At 42.8% G+C, this 24,869-nt stretch overlaps 1 protein-coding gene across 3 annotated transcripts in view; it reads right to left on the bottom strand.

Moving 5' to 3' along the window:
* dlc1 (DLC1 Rho GTPase activating protein) overlaps positions 1–24,869 on the bottom strand; it is a 76,496-nt gene that overhangs the window by 12,607 nt on the left and 39,020 nt on the right. For 2 of the 3 annotated variants that reach the window (XM_053418271.1, XM_053418272.1), the window contains 3 exons: positions 5,260–5,331; positions 3,643–3,724; positions 2,467–2,530 (listed from right to left, as the gene is read on the bottom strand). In XM_053418271.1, the coding sequence (XP_053274246.1) occupies positions 2,467–2,530; positions 3,643–3,724; positions 5,260–5,331 (218 nt within the window). Of the gene's footprint in view, positions 1–2,466; positions 2,531–3,642; positions 3,725–5,259; positions 5,332–11,688; positions 11,995–24,869 lie in introns of those variants that run through there. The other variant, XM_053418273.1, reaches the window with a different exon arrangement.

The following is a 24,869-nucleotide window of genomic DNA, read 5'->3' as shown; positions in this document are numbered from 1 at the left end:
AGGGTTGTCAAATGCCGGCCCCACATAAGGAACCGTTGCACATGGACTTTTGTTTTGCATGACATGATTTTAAACTGGGGTTAAGCATACGACTTGATCGTGGCCAGTTCGTAAACACGTCTCAGTCACTTCCTGACTACAGAGACAACACAAAAAACTAAAGAGAAAAGTAGCCACTACCGCGTCACACATAGCACACATGCACCTTCCCAAAATGTACACCTCCCCCAGTTTGGTTAATCTGTCTCAGGCCCTGGAGGGTGTTCAGGAAATTCCATTATGCCCCCATTGCTCTCAATGCAGCCGGACAGACTGGGGTCACACCACCCCACCACCAGCCTGCAACAGTCTTTAAACCCTATCTCTGTTTGTATGTTTGTATGTTTATATCCACAAATTGAGTGTGATGCATTGTCACTGATAGAGAGCTACAGTAAATCCATGAGAGTAATATCCAACCTCTGTCTCAGATCCACACACAAACACACATGTTTGTACTTTAATCTTAGTGAGGACACTCATTGACCTAATTAATTCACTATCCCATAACCCTAACCTCAACCATCCAAACTAAATACCTAACCCTTACCTAAATCTAATTCTAACCCTTATACTAACACCAAGTTTTAACCCTCAAACAGCCAAAATGGGAGGACCGGTCAAAACGTCCTCACATTCCAAAAATGTCCTCACTCTGCAGGGTCTTAAAACGGTCCTCACAAAGATATAAGTACAGGAACACACACACTGGGCTGTTAGCCTCCTGAAGAGGCGTCCTCACAGTTACTGATCCCACTGGAGAACTACAGCCCATAAAACCCGACCACAGGCCACATTTTAACCACCCCCTTCTCTCCACCTTTCTAAATCTCAACCTACTACTCACTAAACTTACAAACTGAATTGAGAGAGGCTCTTGAGCAACCATCAGGGGACAGGAAATTAGCACTTTGAGCGAAGAATTCCAATTGAAAATATAATAAAATCCACCAAATCTGAGTTCCACTCTTTGTGTGCCAAAGTTCCATTTCCACTGCTCAAATGCATCAATATTTATATGTTGTGTGGTGGAAAATGATGTAATTTCACAAAGAAGCAAACAGTGTGATCTAACCCTGCTACACACAGGGCTTTGTTGAAGGCAACGGTTTAATGAGGCCAATTGTATTTAGCTGACATTTTGGACACCAGTGTGGCTCTTTACTCCAGTTATGCAAGTTGGAATGTGAGATAACGATACTGCGCTGTTTTGTTGCTCATTGAGACGACTGACCTTTATCAACTTATCTTATCCTCAAACCATCAAACCACCATTTAGCATTCACTGCAATGTTTTGAACGTCACAGTGAGTCTACAGAATGAAAACTATTTATAATCACAATAAGACAGATAGAACCGAAAGAATGACAGACAGGGAAATTAAGATCTGAGAGAGAGGGAATGTTAAGACACGAGGAGATCAATGCATTCCTGAGCTGTCTAAGGGTGAAGGGGAGGGGTGATAGTGGCAAAAAATCTCTTTGACTTCTCTACTCTTCTCTGTTGACTCCTGAAATGAAAGGTGACACAGAGAGGGTCCTCCTAATGAATACCACCACACACGGAACAAGGATGTGACTATGTAGCGCTTCGGCCAATTAGACAATTAAGGTTACTTTGTGAGAAAAGGAGCATTTTTTGCACAAAGTGACAGATTATTCAGTTGATCGATTAATGGGCCAATATCTGGCATAGAGTGCAGATCTATCTAACCGAAATAAAATATTCACAGTTTTTTCTACTATTATGTGTTAGCAATTTTTTTTTTAATCAGATGTAAAAATAAATACAACATAATATCTGTATTATACATTGGCCTTTGGGGCGTCTTCTCTTTAAATGCCGGCCACTGAAAAACCCAAATTGGTCACTGACACAGGAGTGTATGTTTCAGTTTACTCGAAACATGTGTAAAACTGGAATTTCCAAGTATGAACTGTTTTTCAAGATGATAAACAGCTGGTTTCCTTATGAGAGAAATCTAAAAGTGTTATTTTTGGGGGAGTCAACTGCACACACTCACAAACCATGACGAACCTGATCATAGATATAAGGTGGTTCATTCTGCAAAAGTGCTAAAAACGCAGCTCACTAATTCCCTTTATGGTGAGCCACAAGTATGAGGAAGTATTTGAGAAAGAAGGGGAGCATGCCTCGAGTAGGGGGAGGTCCTATAGAATGCAAGCCCTTCATTTAGACATTAAAGCTATCCTCCTTCCCTCTAGGCTCCGCACAGCCCACTTGATATAGAAATAAACCCAACAGGTGCCTTCTCATTAAACTAGATGAGAGAAAACACAGGTTTGCCCTGGGGCCAAGTGTGAACTGACAGTTGAGGTGAGGAAAAGCAATTGTGGTATAGGAGACGTGCAAAAAGGGGCTTTTTCAGGAAGGAGTGGAGGTCATGTGTATGCATGTGCACTTACTCGTTTTCGTTGGGGCGATATCTCCAGTCTCATCAGAGCACACTTGTTGAGGGTGTTCAGCCTCCTGTGCAAACACATATAAAAGCAGCAACATTTAAAACAGGCTTTAAAATAATCGAGCTCCCTGTTTTTCCTTGAAAAACAAACCTCTCATCGACAAGAGGATGTGGAATCGAATAAAGGATGAAACAAGTTGAGAAAGAGAACGAGGGGAGAGAGACAGAGGGGGAGTTTGAGTGCAGCCAGGCTGGCTAATGAGCTGCTGAAGGATAATCCTCACATGAGCGGGAAGAGAATGAGAGGGACGCGGAAAAGGAGAGAGAGCACGGAGAATTAAATCTGCCGGAGTGGCGACGAAAGCTTTGGGAGGGGGGCAGAAAGCTTATCCCCCCAGCCACCTGGAGAAGGGGAGCGAGGGTGGTGGTGGGGTCCACCCTCTGGAGAGCTGTTAGAGCAGATCATGTAACAATGGAGAGATGAAGGGATAGTAGCCGATGGGAGTGTTGGGGAAAAGGGGAGGGGGTGAGAGGCTGCCAAGAGAGGAGACACTGAGATGATAGCTTCCAGATGTATGGAGGGACACCTGCTGTGGTTTATTACTGAGAGTTGGAATTTGATGATGGAGCCAACTCCATTAAGACGCCATTAACATCCTCCTCACATGCTAATTATTATGATGAAAGCACCAACTACAATGCAAATCCACTCCTCTCCAGTGTTACTTTACTTTTCTTGCCCTTAAACTCTTTTTCCTAAAACATCACACAAATAAAGCTCTGAAACCATTTACTCCATAGTTGTTGTTAAAGTTGAGCATTGCGTGACTGTAAGATCTCGCGGCGCAAAGTAGAACTGAGATATTGCGCTTGCAGGGATGATACGAGATACCGTAATGACTGAAGTAAACCCTATCAGCCACAGAGACAGAACAAAATAAAGAGAGTCGGTATGGTCACAGAAAAGGAACAGATACAGCGCATGGCTCCAGGGTTCTTATCGTGTCATTCTTTTATCTCATCGCCAACTTCTCAAAAGTATGTGTCCTTTTGAAGTCGGGCCCTCATGACTTCATTTGGAGGAAAACGAGATAGTGAAGAAAGGAAGGAGGAGGAAGAATAAGAATGAGGGTGCATGAGAAAGAGAAAGTTAATTGTGAAAGGGTTTGGTGGGTCTCACCTGCAGAGAGCCTCAATCGCATCCCGATCGAGGAAGTCATGGTCTTTCGTGACAGAGAAGATGTCAATGGGGAACAGGGCATCTGAGAAGAAGAGAGAGAGAGAGAGAGAGAGAGAGTCAGACTAGTGTCGGCAGCCAGGGTGCTCAGATAGAACTTAAGATACAACCCCTATAGCCTCAAAAAACACCCACCCACCCACTCGTACGCCCACCAGGACCTTCCGTCCCACCTATTGCCCTCTTCCATACAGCCGCGATGAAAAGCTAAAAGAGGAAGTAGCATCTTAGCCGACCAAACAAACACAGCTGCAGCTTTCAGAGCTGGCAGGCAGGGGGGATGTGGAGCACACAGGGAAAGAACAGGGGATTGATTGAAGAATGACAATAGGTGCTCCACCACCGTTCAGCGGTCCCACTTCCTTTTCTACTTCTCCTTCTTTCTCTCTAGTCCACCTCATTAACAGGATCACTTATTGACTGGGTCGCATTATTACTGAAGTGTCGCTTATCCTGTTAAGAGCCATATTCTGGTGGAGAGATGGATGGACAGATACTACAATATTGTCAGGAATGTGACGGCCCAACCCAAAACAGGATTCTTCTTCATTTAAATCCTCGGGGGGACTTTGATGATAACGAAATGCTGCTCAGGGGAGACCAGCAACATTACTCTACTGTACTGATTGAGGCTTATCAGTCTGCTTATCTTTAGTGGGGCAATCACGTTGACAGCAGAGACAATAGAGATTATCCCACGGATACAAGGGAAGGAAAAATGTGTCCTGCAATGGCACAAGTTCCTTCTCGATAGGAGACGGCCGCAAGATGCTCTAAAATCTGCACAGTGATTGATCGTGGTTTGCACTTTTGTGTTGCTGTATGAAAAACAGCCTCATCACCTGTGCAGAGACACAATGGACTTCCTGTTCGAATAGGAAACCTTTCACAGTTAAGTGGCAACAATCAATGACCTGTTGACAATGGTAGCTTAGTCCTGCTGTCATCGTCCTGTAGTTATGTAAGGGCAGCTGGTATGCTCATGGTATGCCTAAGTATCTATATGGAGTGTAAAGAATGCTAGATGTTTTCTGGGGAGTGAGTATTTAAAACTCAAAGGTCGGGCAGAGTGTTCTTTCTCCACCATTTGTAACTTGATTTATGTTTGTTTTAACAAGCTAGTATAGACCTTTGGTCCCAATAGAGTTACTAAATAAGTTACATTATCGTTAATGTTTGGAATATATCAATGTATGCTTAGTTTTGCCTCGGCTTTAGTTCAGAGTAGAGTAAAACGACAGTGCTGAGAAATAATACACCAATTACTCCTCTGGAATGTATGTGATGTGTGTGCATGCACGGGCACAAGTGTAAATTAAAAACTTTGTGTGCCTGACAAAGGAGACAGTGTTTTTTTAGCTTAACATTATCAGCTGTTGAATACCAAAGGGGTGTGGATTCACAATTAAGATTTTTTTTAATTGCGAAAGTTGGTGCGGCAAGATAGTAACCTGAAGTCACAGCCTGTAAGCTGGAAAATCTGTCTGATTATGACATGAATCTCCATCTAACTGGTTTTCCCATAGCGAATGAGCTCTGGTCCTTAATAGTGGGTCTTACCTTCGTAAAGCTGGGCGTACTGTGGGAACCCTGCGGCCCTGAGCCAGGTACAGGCCTCTTTGGCTTCGATCTCTGCGGATGAGACAAAGTGGAGCATAACAAAGGTGTTTAGAAGCTGTGGGAAACACTTCAACCCTTCAGACATACAATAAAGTAAATGTTTACTACACACACATAGAAGCCTACAGAAAAAAAATCCCAACTATACACACATTAACCAAACCTAAGTAAGATTAATGACATACTCTGATGCAAAGGCCTCTTCTCACCTTTTAAAGAGACATCATTTTAGGTTGTTCTCCAAAACTCTGCGAGCAGCTTATCAAATGCAAACCCTTTGACCCTTTTAGCTATCTCACACTTGGTCACTCTCCTCTCACATGCTTCTAAAGCTTGAGCTCAAACCATCATTCGTGCAAATGTGTTAACCCCCTCACACGACCGTGTGTGTGCCACTTAAGCTCTTTATCGAGGTACGGCAGAGGTTTTCGTTGTTCACACAGAGCTCTTCAGCAGAAAATGTCAGCTTTTTACCATATGACACAACAGTTCCTATAAGAATGAATGTGTTACTATTCAACTTATTGTAAACATATTTGTTTGTATTTGTCTTTTCCTCTAACATTTATTAAATTTATTTTCTTTTAGCTATGTAGGCTATTTTATGGTTTAGTGTTATCAACCAGCCTATATTCTTCATTAAGCCAATTAAGATGACAAGCTAATCCAATGTTATTACCTTCTGTTAGTGTTAGAAGGCAGGGATGTGTTTCATGGGAAGGTCATCTCAGACTTTTTGTCCACGAGTGCTTTTGCCACAGTCGAACATGTTCACAACGCTCCTCCAACACAACAAACTCTTCTATGTCCCTCTTTAAACACAAGGTGTGACATTTTGACTTGTTATGCTAAGTACTTCGCCTGCATGTTGGGGTCCGCTGTGTGTCAGAGGAGCTGTGCGGATGTCTCCCAATTATCTGTGAAAGCCCTTTAGATGACATATGCCAAATGGTCACCCACACCCCAGCGTCCTCTATTGCTCCATCACCCCTTGAGCCAGCAGTCTGACGACAGAAGACAGACAGAAGCATGTCTCCAGGCCTGGGGGCGCTGACTTTACAATGTCTTCTTTAACAGAATGACACCAAGGACAAATGTTGCACAGGCTTGAGAAAACTTGTAAACAAAACCAGTGGAACAAAGGCAGGAAAGGACAGTGGTAAACCATGGATGGTAGTGACAACATGTAGACTGTCTGCAAAATACAAGCCGAGAGGTTTGTGAAGGCCTTAGTTCAGATAAGACAGTAAAAGTTTCAAATAATACAATCCTTGCAATCAGACATTGTGACTCTTACACTTTTAATAAAGGTGCTATATTTGGTGCTATAGTGTGTGATGGAGCATATGGTAACCACCAGTAAAGTGAAGCAGAGTAGTTCCTTATATACTCGAAGGCCCAGTTTTGCAGTTCCAACTCATTTCAAGGCTGAATTACATCAATGAATTGCTTCTTTGTATTTAAGCTGAAGCTCAAGAACACGAGCATAAAAGAAAAACAGAGCTCGACTTAACTGGACAGCTGAAGGCTTTATAGTATTTTTGTCCATGTGGAAGTAATACAGAGATAAACGGGTTATAAATAAATCTGACATTACAAACGTGAAATTGACTTCATATGGGAAGAAGATAAAGTAATGCCAGACAGGTCAGGAAAGACGACTGCAGAAAAGGTTGTGGGCTCAACACTGTATATGAGCATTTACATACTGACAACAAACCTAGACGGCAGACAAACCTACTAACAACAAGGTGTGACACAACCAAGCAAGGGTCTCCCCTCTGCTACTGCAGGGGGCTAAGGCCTAGCTAAGGCCTAGCGACAGCAGCATCAACCCAAGTGTAAAATAACACATTAACGTGTATGTTTTAACACAAAAGTTGGTTCTATTTTTACACATGGATAAGAACTGGCCCGTCTCCGACACCAAGTCTGTGTATTGAGCCTTGTATTTCTGGAGGGCACCCAGGGGAAAGTAGAAACATAGGGCTTATTAAAACAACCTTCGTGTAAGCAATCGCTGTGTGATTCTTGTGTTTGCTTGTGTGTGTGCACAAGCAAGTCTGTGTGTGCTTGCAACCAACCTCATGTTTAAAGACAAACCATTCAGAAGACAGTAAAGCTATTGAAATGCATAGTAGACATACAAACACATGGTTAGCTTTCCACCCCCAACACAATCACGAAAAAAAGGGCAAGGCGATCCAATAAGTGCATTTAGGGGGAAGATATCCAGTGACACACCCCAGGGGTCAAATCTACTTTAAAGTGATATAAAGTGGACACTGTGCCAAGGGAATCAAATGATGACAAAATAATTCAACGCAAAGGTGAATCAGACTGAATGATGTTTGTCACTGCACACTATTGTGTCTCTGTTAATTCACAGAGGGGAAGCTAGAAAAAATTTCGATCTTTTGTTTGGCTGTAGGAAGTGGACAGGGGCAAGACGTACAAACAACCCAATAACAGAGACACAACACATATACATCTGGAATCTAAAACAGTATATCCCAGGCATTCCAGTCATAAAAATGTCCTTCAACAATACTCTGCCCAATCCTTCGTTTCTTTTTGTTTACTTTGATAACTTGAGATTCATGAGTGTGTTGAATTTTTTTCTCCTCCCTACTGTCCACCCTCATTCCTCAGCCCTCGCCAGGGAACTACCTCACTTCCTCTTCCTGCTTCCCTCGCAGGAAGAGAGCCGAGCGGTGGCTGCCGACCACCCGGCTGTAAGGCCCTGCCTTCGTTTGTTCCTGGCCAGATAATAGGCGGGGGAGGCAGCCAGGACAAACATTGGCTCTTGTGATTGTGTGTACTTACCAAAGGTCCTCGAAGCCACACCACACCGATGACTTACAGCAAACACTTATCACTTAAATATGACTTTTCTTTTTTCTAACAGTTACCCTCGAGCAGAAAAGGGAAGTCGAACACCTTGATAACCGTCTACATGTGGCGGGTTCTCTGAAGTACAACAGATAACAACATGACTTCAAGGTCAACTACAGCCCTGTTAATTCTAAATGTCTCAGCAAACTAATTATACTGCATTTGATCACATATTCCCTTATGTGCAGGATAATTTCTAGAACAACACATTACTCTTCATGTTTAGATTTCACGTAGAAGCAATATGATCATTATTACAATAATTTCAGATATATGTAGGTAGTCTGAAATAAATACAGTCTAAACTCAAGTCAGCTTTTCTGTCATTTCAACCCCAGTGAAAGGAAAACCATACGCTATAGTCACCATTACCTAACTGCAAATGGTGACCTTCTGTCAGGAAATCCACCAAACCTTTTTCCTACTTGGTCATCACTAGTTTCTGGCTAGGAGACATCCAGATAGACAAACAAACAGGTTGGTAGATCATTAAGTGAATCAGACCAGACCATAGCTCCTGGTCCTGCTTTGGGAGCCACACAGGATGTCTGAAACATGTCCATCAGGCGGAATAAGGGTGAAACTCAGAAGCACTATTCAATCTGAATGTATTACTTTTACATGGACATAAGTGCAGAGGAATCCACGGTTGGAGTGAAAAAGTTGTGTATTAGCTCTGGTTGGTATGAATGAGAAAAGTCAACAAATTGAGACACACTCAGAGGGAACGAAAGATGAGAGCAACTATGTAGACAACATGACTAATAAGAGCCAAACTGATGCTAATAAATAATTTCATATGGATCACGAGTGGCTTCTCTCCTAACCTTTGTCCGAAGATGAACTGGTGAGTCACCAATCAGGGTTAGGCTTCACCAACTGGAGGGCAGTTTTTGACTTCTAAAATTACCCATGATGGCTGTTCTTTGCTTTCCCTTCTCCTGCCCTCACCCTCGCCTCCTCTGATCTCTCTGCTTATTTCAACTGCTCGCCCCTTCTCTTCTCTCCTTTCCTGTGACAGGAAATTCTCACAATTGCCTGCCAGAGTTTCCCTCCATCGCAGGAGGCAGTGGGGTCTGGGTTGGCTGAGTCTGAATGCTCAGCTCCACCGGGAGTTTGTCAGCAGCTATAGCAAACAAAGGACGCTGCAACCCACCTCAAAGGCTTTGCTCCCTACATGGCAAACTGGAGGTCAAGAGTCTGAATACAGTTATCACTGGAGCTGGGTTTTTGAAGTAGGCAGATTAAGAAGAATGCTTGACTAACAACTGTTGTGAATTGAGGTGGCTTATCTGGAATTACCCGATCGTCGCTGGGTCCCAAGAGTGCCGACTGCAAAACCACCGAAAAGGCAGGCAGAGGATTCTTATCAACTCCAGGTCTGAGTGGGTCATTCTGAAGGAGCTGCAAAGTGGGTCTAGACAGGTGATGTGATAAACCAGGCCAGACTCCGCGGCTCAATTGTAATCTACAACAAGCATCGCGAGGAGTCTGCATGCTGCCGATGTTTGTCCTTCACCTCGGAAAGTGTTTGAGTTGCCCAACTTGAAGAACATGGTTAACAATTGGTTCATGATCTAATACTTTGGGAAACAATTTCCCGAATGATCACAATGTCTTTAACAGCTTGTGTCTGTGTGAAAGCATCGATAACAACTGGAGATAACAGGTTTTTTGAATGTGTCCAATGTAGAACCCCTCTCGTACTCTACTGGAATGCACAGACAGACGATAACAGATTTTTTTTCCTGATGGGTATCATATTTTGTGATTTCACGGCTGAGACAGCTGGCTGTTCGCTGAGAGGGCCTGGCTGTTGGCTAACTGAGACGCTGCCAGGAATATCACCATCTGGCTGGCCTCAAGCTATGCCCCCTTGACACACACACACACATAATGAGGTTACAACCATGACCCTTTCCAGCTATCTACCACCAGCCGGTGCAGGCACGCATGCACGGACACATATGCAGGCAACCACACAGCTGGCCCAGATGGATCATCGCAGAGCTAACCCCAGAGTCCCCTCTGCTCCCTGATGTCATATTTATTCTCCCAAAGAAGTCTCTGGCTGAGGATCAGGTGACCAGGCCCATTCAAAGCCCCTGATAAGCTTTCCATGGACAGACAACGGCATACCTGCTAGGAACCTCCCCCCCTCTTGATAGTTATCTTTTCTACAGCAGATCCCAGCACAGCTCGGTACCTTCAACACAGGGATGGTACATGTGAAAATTAACATATGTTTCTCCTCACAGGACATGAAGAAACTGTGTGCCAGCTGGATGTAAACCTTTCAGATAAGGCAGCAGCTCACTTCCTGCCTCACAAAAAAAGCAGATGAATCAATCTTGTTTGTTCACCTCTGCCCCAGCTCTACAAATCACCTATATCTATCCTGGACTGAAAGATATAGAGAGAAGTCTAGCTAACCCCTGTATGAGACTTGGTTGAAGTATGGCCACAGTGTGATATCTCTAAAATAGCATAATTGACCTTAAAGCATGGTGGCTGGACATCTGAGTGTCTTTGAGCCTGTTGTTAATGGTTATATGGTTCAACTGAACCCCACTGCAGCTCCTATCTGTGTCAGACCTCAGGCAGCTGATAAGGAACCATGTGTTGGTTTAAACAGTTGAAACAGTTACGACAAAGAGCCAACGGCCACAAATCAACTTAAGTCTACCAGTACAGGACAGAAAATTGACTTTTATACAGCCACAGCACACATCCCCTAACATATTCCCTGTTGGCAAAAGGTCGGAAGTCAAGCAAAAGGCTCAGACAGTTAAAACAACCAGGGTCACTGAAATGGTCTGAAAAGGGTCACAGACTGGTACAATACCTCTTGTTAATCTTAAAAGACACTAAATACGATTTAGGCAGGACATTACGGTTCACGACCCAGTTTCCACACAACAACCAAAGTTTCATTTAATCCTGTTGAAACCTTCGAGGGGAATTGAGGTCCGCTACAAGACTTTCCTGAGTCTGTGCGTAAACGGATTTTCTCTACGCAAAGAATTGTCTTAAAATCAGGAAAACTTTATACATAGGGAGGTTTGTAACTAGTGTAATAGACAATCAATATTTAAACAGGAGTATCAGTAAATTTGGATGAAGGCTGGGGACATTTGGAGACGCGGAGATCTGCGTAAAGAGGGGGAGATTTCTTATCTGACAGCCCCCAGCGTTGTGCGATAGAGACGATTTAAAGAATGTTTTACTCGAGGGTACAATTCAAGCAAACCTCCAGACTCTTGAACATGTAAAGTAACTAAGAATAAGCACACGTTAAAGTACAAATTATCTCTAGGAGTAAGCTATGTTTTCCTGGACAAACAGGAAACCGCTTGATTGTATGGTCACGATTTGGCTAGATTTTACGCAGGGAATCAGCGTCCCATCAGCAGCCACTACTCATTATCATTGATTTAATTTCTGGTGGTATTGATATTTTGGTATAGGACTTACGTGTTAATATCATTTTCAATGTCTCGGGTGCGACCAGCCTCGGCTCTTGGCTTCGCCCCGGCAGCCTCCGACTGTCCAGTCAGCTCTACTCCGCTGGTGGGGACGAAGCGCGCATGATAAATCCAGAGCAAAAAGAAAAACTCAAAACTGTACAGTCGGCTGCACGTGTCGTCTGATTGTTGCACGAGACAGTAAATCCATGGTTATAAGGTGATTTGCAATAAAACAGGATTCCGGGACTTCCGACTGACTCCAGCTCGGTGCGCCACTGAATGAAGCGCTCCGCGGCAGTAGGAATGTGAATGGAGAGTTGTGTGATTCAGGCTTTAGGAATGGGAAGCTCTGCTGTGACTCCACCCCTCCAGCCCCAGCGCTGCTTCACCTCCACTCCCCCCTGATAAGGAGCTGGAGACACCTAGGTCCGCTCAGGGCAGACCTCAGAAGTCAATAATGTGCAGGACAAGTTTTTAACGACTCCAAGACGGATAATGACCGAATCATAACTTGCCTGTGTTGATCATGACACAAAGCTGCTGTAATTAAATGGTGGTCTGGTGCCTCCTGTTCTTCTCGTAGATGTCTTGTTTCCTCATCATTTGTATCCATTTTCATTGTCCGTGTGTTTGTGTATTTATAACGAATTTCACCGACATAAAATCGAAGGTTATTTTTAATAAAGGGGGGGCTCCCGGGGATCCCCCCCTTTATTCATTTTCACCCCCTGCCTCGTCTTGAGCCTCAACCACCTCCCGTATAATAGGCTGCGATCGACTCGGATCTTGGGGCCGTGTTTGCATAACATTAGAAAACAGTGGAGACAACTGAGAGACGCTCCTTTGTGACCCCAGATTAAGTCTGAAAAGCGCAAGTGGCCCGTTGAATAGAGAGCTGCTGCAGGTATGGTAATGCCTCTGGCTTTGGCTTTGCCTCATGGTCCTGATGCTCAGGTCGACTCTGCAATAACAACTCATTTTCGGGGGGGCAGGCAGACAGGCAGGTTCTAGTAAGTCATGATGACAATCAATTTGTTGGAAATACACTTTGATAACCATTTTAAACATCTAGAAAAAAGTATCAATGTAAGGATTTTAGGCGGCGATTACAATAACAAAAGGAGAAACCTGCCTGAAGGCTATGAATTTGTATTTTCTTCTTTTTAAAGCTTTTTCTTAAAATCCAAGCTGTGGTTTTGGATATACATGATTTAAAATCTCATTAAACTAAAGGCTTAATGGTCAAAACTCCTAATATAGTTGTCCGTTCCATCGCCCCCTTTCCTCTTCTAGGAAATGTTTCATCAACAGTTTTTCCTTCTCAGTGACCGTCAGTATCTGGCATGAGTTGACTCTGTGTTAATGCCATGGAAACACACGGGTGCTAACAGGGAAAGAGAGAAGTCACCACGTGGCAGGGAAAACACATGCAACCCAAAGCTTGAAGTGGTGGAGTGGGGGAGAGGATGATGCAGAAAACCCTGGCTGATGTGCCGTCTGGCTTTTGGCTGTGGTGCACCCGCCCCAGCTGACAGAGGAGTCACATGTGATTCACCCAGAAGCGATGCTGCACGCTGCCAACTTTCAAAGAGCGCAGCATCACGAGTCTTTACAGAGCAGGCGTTCATAAGAGGAGCCACTAATCATATCCAACTTTTTGCATGCAATTCTGCTGTGTCAGATTCTTCACTAGTTAACCCAATTATCTGACCATTGATAACAAATATAGTTTGATTCTGATGCCATGTTTAAGAGGTCAAGAAAAGAGATTTAAAGACACAGGATTTCCATCTGTGTTCTGTATCTGTAATTTATGTGGCAGTACTTAAACATATGGCCTAACAAAACCCAAACCATGTATTCATTTTTGTTATTGGTGCAACATATATGACTAATTGTTTAATGGGTAAGGTAAACATCTCCGGCGTCCGACCCAAACTTAACTAATGCCACTATATACTTGTGTGTATAGCGTTAAGAAAATAAATGCATAGACATACAGCTTGGCATATTTCTTTAGTTGTAAAAGAAATGATTTACAATTTTGTATGTTTCATATTTTAAGTAAAGTGATTTGATTTCCCCAAGCCTCTTATTTTCACACATACTTCACATCTGGAGGGACACTGACAACGAAAAATATGGAGGACACAGGGAGAATAAAAAGCAAAGACAAGGAGAGATGAAGAGAGATTACCAAACAAGACCAAATCGCTGAGCCATAATATCCGACCACCCAGAGGTTTTTACCCAAAAACCCAACCTACCCTCGCCAGAGATGGGTCAACCACCCTCCGCAGGGACAAGGTGGGGTGTCACGCTCTTAAGTTGTTTTGTGGAGTTGAGAACAAAATAATGCCACTGCTGCCAGTTGCTTATTGGCAAATGAGTGTGCCTCTACAATTTTCATTCATCAAATCTTATCAAGAGTCAGGCGCTTGTTTGGCTTGTGATACGCATACGGATTAAATACACGCATATAATAAGGGCTTTGGACAAAAGAGAGGGAATGCAGAGAGGCATCAGTGTTACCATAGACAGACACGAGGGATTAGAACTGGTATTAAACATAAGGAAAATGTTGGAAGGGGAAGATTTAGTGGATAATCGCATGAATCATATAGTCAGTTTTACTCATGTCTCAAGCTGTTCTAGATGATCAAATCTTTTGTTTTTTTTTAAGCAAAAGTCTAGGTGTAAAAGCAAAACCAACCACAAACATTTTATGTTAATAAAACAGGCCTTGTTAAGGTGTTGCTGCTGGGTTTGTTGGGTGAAGCTACTGTTGTAGGTTGTAAACTTTACAGTGTCACCTCTGACCCCCAAACACAGAACGAGGGACCAGAGGAGAGAAATGGAGAAAGTGAGAAAGAGAAATAATTAAAAGAATTTATAACTTTATGAAGACACAGATGAAATGAAGAGAAGACATTGAAGAAAAGACAAAAGAAGGACAGGAAAGAGAGAAGTAGGAGGATGAAGATGAAAGATTCCCCCCCCCCCCCCCCCTGCAATGGATAGACCTCCTCTGGGTTCGCCTTGGGGTTTACGCTCCCTTCGCCAACCATTCCTAACCCCAAGCAGCGGGGCCAGGTGAGGGTCAGCGGACGGACGTGTCAGTCCACCACACACACACAGACACCCAAGGCAATGTCAACAAAGACTTGAGACAAAGGAGATAACCAAATTATGAGTCTGCAAAGGTCAAAGTAGCCGTCCTATAAAACAGATGAACATGTTAGGTGTGGTTGTGTGTAAATGTTCGCAAATGCCTAGACTCTGATTTTTTTTATGGTTGACATAGTTGGCACCACTGGCAGGTAATAAAAAACAAGGAGGAGAAGAACATTTATGTATTTATTACATACTTTTCACTGTTTACTACTTTCCTTAGTGCATGTGCTTATATTTCAATTAGAGGCAGGGTTTAGAGGGATAGCAACTTTTATTCTGCATCTAATTGTCAAAACTTGGATCTAAAGACTCCCGTGATAAACTTGTGTCCTCTCCACTGATGCAGTCTGAGATAACGACTTTAACTGCTGTGTGAGTGTGTGTGTGTGTGCGTGTGTGTGTGTGTGTGTAAGCAAAAGCAAGTGGGTGAGTGAGAGTTGGGACTTAATCTTTTCATAACAGGAATCTCTACAAATAGCTCATCCATGGTCTTGGGGATCAGCCCAATGAGACACTGATTATAAAGAAAAAAAATAATGAGAGAGTGAGAGAGAGAGAGAGAGAGAGAGAGAGAGAGAGAGAGAGAGAGAGAGAGAGGGAGAGAGGGAGAGAGGGAGAGAGAGAGAGAGAGAGAGAGAGAGAGAGAGAGAGAGAGACAGAGAGAGAGAGAGAGAGAGAGAGAGAAAGAGAGAGTATGTGCCTCCACACACACAATGGCGAGGAGGAAATGCAGGGAGACAGAGGCCTGGACCAGCACACACACAAACACACACACAAACAAAGGAAGTGTGAAGCAGACAGAGGGCCGAATGCCTCGCCGACACCCTCTCCGGGCTTTGATGGACTGACCACGATCACAATAGAGACAGGAGCCTGACACACACACACACACACACTTAAACAAACAATGAGTCGCTGCTGTACCGCCATATACTTTTCATCCATGATGCTGTGGTTCTTCATGTTGGATCACCTGCTTATCATTGAAGTTTCACTCATCCAAGCCACGCAGCAGTGATGGTCTTTTTAGTCTGTGCACGAGTACAAAAGCAAACTCTAAAGCAAGAGAACCACTGGACGTTTGCTGTGTGCCGGGTTAATGGGTTCTTAAGAGTCTTGAGTGTAGTTTTGTCTGCGTGTCCACTAACATGTAGACTGCACAGCTTCCCATGTTTTAAATGAATGTGACTTAACTGAATAACAAGGGCAAGTTTCAATATCAGTGACACTAAGTAGGTTTAAGCATACACTTGTAGCTCCAGCCGCAAAATAATAAGAAAAGACCTAGTTTTTATTGGATTTGTGCATCTCTCTTCAATGTAAATCATCTCCAATGTACATTATTCTTGCTAAATGTTTCTGTGCACATGAACTAGTGTCTTGAATGTAAACCTGCGATACCCACAACAAACCTGTAGATGAATGAGATCAAGATCAAGTGTTCATATATCGTGGTGGATCTTTTGGAGTTCATCTCAATATGGGAATGATGTTAAAGACAAAATATTGTTTACTGTGTTCCGATATGGAGCATGGTTGGCCAGTGCGCCATGAAACTTTGCCTTTAATGAAAAACTATACCAAAAATATAAAAACACGGGGACATTGGTACATTGGCGTCCAGAGTTTGCACGGTTCTTAATGAGTTGGCTGTAAATCTTTTGCTTTGAGCATCAGTAACATCTTTAAGGAGTTAAATCAATGTTTCTCTGTAAAGCACAACCATATGTGGCTCCTGCTTAACCTTGGCTCTTAGACAATGGAGTGGAGAATCACTGGCCAACACTAATGTGCAAATGCTAAAGCAAACAGTGTGTGAGTTAGCTCATACACACATCTGTACACCTACACACAGCAAGCACGCGTGTGCAAAAAAAGGAACTGGTTGTAGACTTACAGAACACAGATTGTATAATTCTCTAGCAGATTTTCACCTTAACAGCCATGCTGAATGCAAAGTAAATTAAGAGCTAAAAATTATAATATAGAATTCCTTCTCTTGCTGCTGAAATTCAGTGAGAAGGTGAAAGTATGTGGATTTTCTTTACAAAGGAAGCTCTGGATTTCGAGGAAATTCACTCATATCTTGTCTGTAACAAGATAAATGGGCACTTAAAAAGAGCACTTACATTCACACCACTCCAAATTAGAGCTCATATTTTTCTTATTAGACAAGACATGCTTGAGGGAAAGTAGCTTAGTGAAGGTTTCGCTTGAGGCAGCGGGAAGGATGGAAGAGGAATCACAGAACCAGGGGGCAATGTAAGAGATTTTTAGAAAGGACAGAGCGTGCGTGAGGAAAAGAACCCTGACAACCTAAGTTGTATTTGAGGATATAGAGGGAAGAGTAAACAGGTTGCCCAGTAATAGTAATAGTACAATTTGAAGAAAGAAGTGGAAACATCTATTCAAACTTTACAAAGTTGTAAAAACTAAAGTGTTTTTTCTTCTGGTTGACATTAATCTCACTTCTAAAAGTCTCAACAACATTTACAGCTCAGTCGTTATTTATTTAAAGTGAACGAAAGAAGTTGATATTATTTATTTTTACAGGATCCAACACCGAAGGGCGTTTCAACACATACAAATGTGTGTGCGTGTGTGTGTGTGTGTGTGTGTGTGTGTGGGTGTGGGTTTATGTGTGTGTGGGTGTGTGTGTGAGACCACATTTTTCTAAGAATTACATGAGGCGGAGGTCTGATTGGGAAACCAACATGAATACTTGGAAAGTGGCTAATGATGCCAACCAGCTGGCTGTGAAATAAGAAACACAGCAACATTTTGAACTGTGCTGCATTGCCTAGAAAGTGAGGTTTAATAATTATAGTTTAGAATTAATCTGCGCTTCACGCTCCCTGACTTTCTACACTAAACACACTGGTTCGTTGACTACAATTCAAACACTTTAACGTCTTATTTGAACGATTTGAGTTTGAAGGCCACAAAACCACCAAGGCACCATTCCTTACTTTCATCACTCAAATACTAACCTTAGTTAGCAAATGTAAAGAGGAAAATCCCACTAACCCAATCCCGATCCCTTGAATAAACATTTAAAAACTGGATTAGCACCCAGTAGAGCACATACCTTCACCGAGGCCCAACAGTCCCCTTAAATTCAATCAGGCTTTACTTTGGCAAAGGTTAAAGCACCATCCCCTATATAAAGCCAACATGGAGAATAAATTAAACATCTACAAATCTGTCCACTGATACAGATCATGATACTTCCAAAGGCTTCAGAACAGTAACTAAATGGCCAATGGTGAGACTGTTTTGTCAATGACTTGCTCTTCTGCTTTGATTGCTCCCATCTGGGTACCCACACAAATAAAAAAACTCAAAAGCAGACGATACGCATTTTAGAATAGTCTCAAGTCTAAATAAATAGGTTCATATAAAGTAAATAAGTGTGGAAATGGTGCATTCGTCAGACAGGATTTGTTTTACCTAGGGGTACAAATAAAGTCGCCTTACCTAACCCAACCTAACCCAGTAGGCTGTTGCGCGGGTTTAATAGATGACTGGTTTAAAATAATTATTCTTGAACTCAAATGTAACGACATGAACCCATGAGAATGTATGTTCTGTTGTTTTTAACTGACATAATGATGAACTGCTGTGGATTTGGACGGAGTTGGCATAGAGTCGGAGGAGCAGGCATGGGTGTCAAACGTATGCCAGCAACCTTTCAGCAGCAGTGACTGATGGGCCCTCGGGTGCTAGATTTAAGTTGCATCGAGATGACGAGCCCTGCAGGGTGATGGGTGCATGAATGAGGAACAAGGTGGGGATGGATAAATGTTCAATGTGCAGGGAGAATGAAGATATATGACATCAGGGTGAAATAAGTGGGTGGGTGCGACAGATGCCTGTTTTATTCTGTTTGTGTGAGATGTATGTTATTATCCTGTGCCGGTGTCCTGCATGTGCATCACCATACGGAGGTGTCCAATAACAAGCTTGACAATATAAAGTGCACAATTCTCTTTCCCTTTTGTACGTTCTTTCCTGTTTTTGACTTCTGTCACGGACTCCTGGACCTATGAAGACCAAATTCCAATGTCACACATGTCCATTCTATCCCTCTGTCTGCAGAAGCAGCTAGTGAGTAATGCAGGAAGTTCACGCTTTAGTCTTCCCTGTCCTGACCCATGACCTCCTTTGAACCTTGACCCCTCGCAAGCCATGTGACAAACCGTGCAGACATCTGGGCTGTCATGACAAACACAAACCAGGTTCATCCGGGGAGATTATCGCTGATCCAGAGGCTCCTTCGGCAGAAGAGCAAGGAGCAGGTTTGAGTTTCAGAGTGATTTCTACCAGCTCCCAACTTCATACGGCGTCTGAGATCTTGTGCTATTTCTTAGCAGATAAGAGGAGAGAGAGCACAGCCGCTGATAAAAGAGAGATGGGATGAATGTCAGACGCACCATGACAAATCCTATTCCAGAACTGAAATAGAAAAGAGATCAGTGCCTGATATAAATTTCAAAATATAAAATTTTCATCATTGCTTAATATGTTACTTTTATAAACCTGATATAGTGATTGAAAGGTTTCTACTGTTTTGATACTAAACCAATAATCTATTTACAATGACTTAAAACATGTGATTACTTATATTCTGATTCATCCTAGAGATTAAAGGGCTTTTTGCTTTGCGTGTTGGTAATTTTCTGCCCTTCACTTCTAGTCTGACAAATCCCAGCAGGAAGGCAGACATCAGGCCGTAAATATTAACTCATTCCTCATGTGACAACCCTGACCTACTAAACTGGAGATGGACATGAGACTCATGCACTCCCGTGCAAACCTACGTATTAAAGTAGCTTTTTGTAAGCGCTGACCAACAAGAAAGGTTTTTCATTATTACTATGAAGAGCCTTAGTTGAGTTAGAAAAATCTAAATGTTTGTCTTTGAGCATAGCTGACCCATATCCAGTGAATAAGAATCTAAGGAATTTGACGTATTAAGCCAAATACAAATAAGCAGAAGGGAGTCTGTTTGTATGTTTAGCTGAGAAAGTGGCATCTTTGGCAGTGGCTTCAGTTTTCTGTGGTGGTACATTTTCTCTGGTCACTTAAACACTTTATGTGATTAGCCCTGATGCCCTGAGTCCTGCTTTAGCGACTGACTGTCTCCGACACTGAGACATAGCTGGTTTATTTACTTTAGGGGCTAATGGACAACACTGATGGCCTTTGTGGATGGGGGTAGGGGTGGGGTGGCTGTTTTGGGTGATGAACAGGAGCTTCACACAGACCTGTGTCCCCCTCCCTCCCTCATCCCACTGCTCCTCATCGGCCCCAGTGGGATAATAGCTAAGCTCCTGAGGAGGGAGAGGGACTAATACTCTCCAGCTGGAGGTTGGCCACAGTGACAGGACCTCCATATGCCCAACAGATTGAGCTGTGGCTCTCATCGCTGACCCCTCTCTTTCCAAGACTGATGGAATGGGAGTGGACAGGAAACATAAAACTGCAATGCAGGAGAGACAAGGGCAGAAAGGCAGGACAAGATTCTGAATGACGATGTCATTAAAGGTTTAATCGGCCAAATCCACATGGTAGATGAATGCGAATCAAATATAATTATATAGTAGAAGGTGTGATGAAAAGGAGTAGGCCAGGGAATGAAAGTGTACCGGTAGTAGCTGTGATAGCTTTAGGCTTAAGCTGGTTCAAAATGTTGTCACCAAAACGAATTAAGATACATCAGCAGGGATCCTTGAATGACGCAACACAATTTCTTATCAATCGATCCATATGGTGAGACAAGCATTACCCAAATCATTAGAACTCATCTTTTGGGAAGCATAGATATCTGCACATAAGGGAACATTAAAAAACACTCATGGTTGTGCTAGAAAAATTTAGCGGATCATTGATGTCTATTCGGACCTTAATTGCAATTCAGGAAATTGTTATTGGGGGTATTACAAACCAGGCTAAAGAAGACAAGCAACCAATCAATCAACCAACGCACCAACCAACCAACCAACCAACGTATGAGCCACACCACTAGCATGGCTAAAAATGGCCTTTGGAGAAGAAACTAAGGGTACTTGGTTCATGCTGGTATAAATTCCAGTCTTCCCAAAATATGGACTGGAAACTAACTCATGGTATCTTTATTGAAGTAATTGGTAATTCTCTCAATGACAATGATGAAAAAACAGTCATTCCATGTTAATTGATAATGTTTTGCATTTCACTCAAAGGTACATCACATGATACCAGTGCAGGTCACACACACAACTGTAATTTCTACAAACAATGGTCCCTGTTTTCTCAGAGGACAACAGAGGTCTCATTATACTTGTGTTGAGATGATATGGCCACAGAGAGATCAAACTACAAAAAAATGTCTAGGGCCTTTAAGAACCATAAAATCAAGACAAGCTTCCTCACATTAAGTGCTGCTGGCTTAAAGGCAATGAAGCCAGAAGAGGCTTCTGGGTTACTGAGTTCGGCCTCTATTCAGCCTCAGGTCGAGGTTTTGAACTCCATCCTCAAAACGGTCATGCTCACGAAGCTTCAGACAGCCGGGCTTTTCTAGCTCACATTCCAGTGCAAGTATACTGTTAAGAGCCACTCAGGTGGTTAAGATGACAGCTATGTTGACACTGCAGAAAGACAGGCCAAGAGAATAAAGGACCCAACATGTTTACCACTCATTATGTTTCAACAGAAAGCTGTTTGTGCATGGGACAGAAACAAGAAAAAAGAAAGGTCTAATGTCACTCAAACAAACCCTCATTTTCAAATCATTTTCAGAATGTCTTGTTCATATCATTACGGACTTTCTGCTTTATTTAATAGCCAGCGAATGAACAGAGAATTTGTTCAGAGGGAAAGTTTGTGACCTGTTACACTGTTTAGCCCAAGAAATGTTGGGCAGACATTAAGTTCACTGACCCTGACCTCAACCACACACACACACACAAAAGACATTAAGTTGTCAAAGTGTCACTTAGCCAACATGCTAATGCTATGCGCTCCAGTGCTTGTATTATACCAGCTGTAAGGAGCTAAAGTGGAGGTTGGCCTGAGCACAGAGGGTGACAACACTCAGCCAGTGGCCCCGTGTTCACCCATTCAGGGTGGCAAAGGGGTTACGATCCCTGAGTGACAATGAGGTGAAAGGTCACTGGCAACAACTCTCGATCAGAAGGAGAAAGGGACATTAAATGGCTACTTAGTATCGAGCGAGATTATGTTGAGCACGTTGGGGATCTGTGTTGAAGTTGGAAACCTAGCGTAAAATAAAGTTTTGGCCACATCTCTCTTTCAGGTACAGAGACAGATCAATTAAAGCACACAAAACACTGGATGCATTTGATACTACTTGATGATTGTCCAGAGAAGAACTTGTGATGTTGCCCTCAACAATCTTTTCCTTAGAGATTCTCTGAAAATATTTTTAAAAGCCTAAGGGCATCCATAACTCCTTCCCCAGACGCTCACAAGAACAGCTGATGTTGGGTGCTGTTCAGCTCCGGGCTTCTAATCCAATTCCTACTGACTGATAATCAGACGATTCTCTAAATGAGTTTTTACAGAGCTAAATGAGTTTTTACAGAGCTAAATGAGTTTTTACAGAGCTAAATGAGTTTTTACAGAGCTTTTGCAGATCTAACTGCTTCGAAGACAGTGCAGGTGAAGGGTATATTTGGAAAATGGTCATCTTGACGGCTCAGTTTTTGTCTGTGATATGTTTTCAGCTGTCAGGGTCTTGAAGTCCTTACTAACATAATGACAAATGCAGAATGGAAAGTATGTGGGGCTGGAAAAAAACTTAAATACTAAACCCAATGATCCACAGTGGCTCTTGACCTCCTCATAAATAAGAATACCAGCCTGTTTCCTGAGTAGAAAAAATTAAAGGTCACGGGACAGGTAGCACATTAGGTGGAGGTGGGATGTCAGCCAAGTTACCTTAAAAGACATTCCGGAGACCAATGAGTTACCTTCACAATTTCCTAAAGCAGCTAATAATGTAACAAATATTTGGAATCTGCTGAGCAAACGGATGATCATGAGGACTGGGGCGACGCACCGACGTATTTCTCATGAACTGTTTGTCTCTTTACAATAAACACGCTAAATAATTAACTGTGACGAATTGCTTCAAATCCAATCTAAAATTGATGGGTCAAAAATACAAACAAGATTAACTTAAAATCTCCTGTGCATTTACTAGGTAAATAAAAATGGCGAACCCACTGAAACCCAGAGGCAGACACTCAGGAAATGAAGGCCCTCTGGTGAGTAAACAAACAACATACCATGAGATCAGGGACCCCAAGAGGCAGTTAAATCACCAGAGATGAGACCGTCTTAACGGGGCAACAAAACTTGTTCTAAGTACCCATCTGGGATAAATCCTCCTGGAATGTAGCTGTTTACAAATGACCAGTAACATGGCTTCATGCCATCTTCCTATATCGTCTCACATCTCAGGTTCTAAAACTGACGACCTTGGACACAAAGTATTAAAGACAGCTTTGCCCTTCCAAAATTGTGTGAACATCTTCAACATCTCCATATGGACATAAACTTCAGTTCACTATTACTCTGACCTCTGTTTACCATCTTCCCTCAGATTGATGTGCCGCCTGTGTGTGCATGAAGAAGTGCCCAGACCTCCACCGTGCACACACAGATGGTCAAACTCTCTCAAAGTTATACTTTTTTTTTTTTAAATAGAGATCTGCATTTGCATTTATGATAGTGATATACATGAATGCACCCCCCACCCTTTATTCTATGTTTTAGTCAATTCAATCTCAGGCATTGAGTAAACCACAAATCACCAAACCCCCAAAGCTCAAATGGTCACACACCTTTAAGACCTCAACTGTGTACACTGACAATGTGCTGCTGATGAAGTTACTGTCCTCTATGGGACCCAATTGTGCAAAATAATACATCATTATTTGTAGATGTTGTAATTCCTCCTCAAATCTCTTCCCTCATCTGTTTTCTCTATCCCTTGCTTTTTTAATTTCAGCACTACCAATAAACACTGCTTACAGCAGCACTCACACCATTTCTGCTGAGAGAGGGAGGAAAGGTGGAGGAGAGGACCGGCCTGAATGTCTGCAGTGTGAAATCAGACATTCTCGAGTGCCGAGGCAGGAGTGGATTCCACAGTGTGTGCAAATATTTGTGCACACCACTTTGGGAATCCCAGGCTTTGCCAAATCAGGAGTTCTGTGAGTGGCGGCTCAGTAAGGATCTGCGCCCCATCGCTGTCTGATGTCAATGGACACTTGAAAAAGCCAGCTCATTGTTCCAGCTCAGCTATACATGGATGTTTGGGTCTATCAAGGAGCCTAGTGTTTGCCCAGGTTCTGCTCTGCAACAATCACACTACCTTCCAGCTGCATGAGCGATACGTGGGAATTGAAATGGACAATGAGAAGTCAAGAGCGTTCCTCGAGTGGGCTGCTTGTGGTATTGCTGAGAAGTTCAAGACGTCTCACTTCAGTGATGATTAGGGAAAAGAGAAGCAGAAATCAAAGAATGAGCTGATCAGCATTCTGCTCACAAATCATCAGACTGAGATGCAACTACACACTCATAGTGCTGATGGCTCTGGCTGTATGCTGTGTATTACTCCCTCTTTATCTCTTTTGATGGATATAAACAGAAAAAAAAAAAAATGAAATGAGATGATGCTGAATGGCAATTAATTTGGAATATCAAGAGCTGCTCCCAGGATCAAACATCTCTTCATGGTTCAGACTTCTGCTAAAGACAGACAGACAGGCAGACAAGACAGAAATTGCCGGATCAATAAGAAAGAGAGGAGTCTTATGATGAGCCAGTCAAAAGAGGCATTGAGTGAGTTCATGTGTTAAAAGGAGAAAGTGAGAAAAGTCTGAAGGACAGGGAGCGCGGTAGAACAAGCAAAGTAAACAGGTTTGGCGTGAGCTTTCTGGAGTCACTGGGTTTAGCAAAACATTCCAGAGTCTCCGAAACAAGCGGCCTTGTGAGTGCACAGGG

The sequence above is a fragment of the Pleuronectes platessa genome, chromosome 3 (assembly GCF_947347685.1).
Source record: "Pleuronectes platessa chromosome 3, fPlePla1.1, whole genome shotgun sequence".
Lineage (NCBI taxonomy): Eukaryota > Metazoa > Chordata > Actinopteri > Pleuronectiformes > Pleuronectidae > Pleuronectes > Pleuronectes platessa.
Note: the sequence above shows the minus strand (reverse complement) of the source record. Positions and strands in the feature narration are given on the sequence as shown.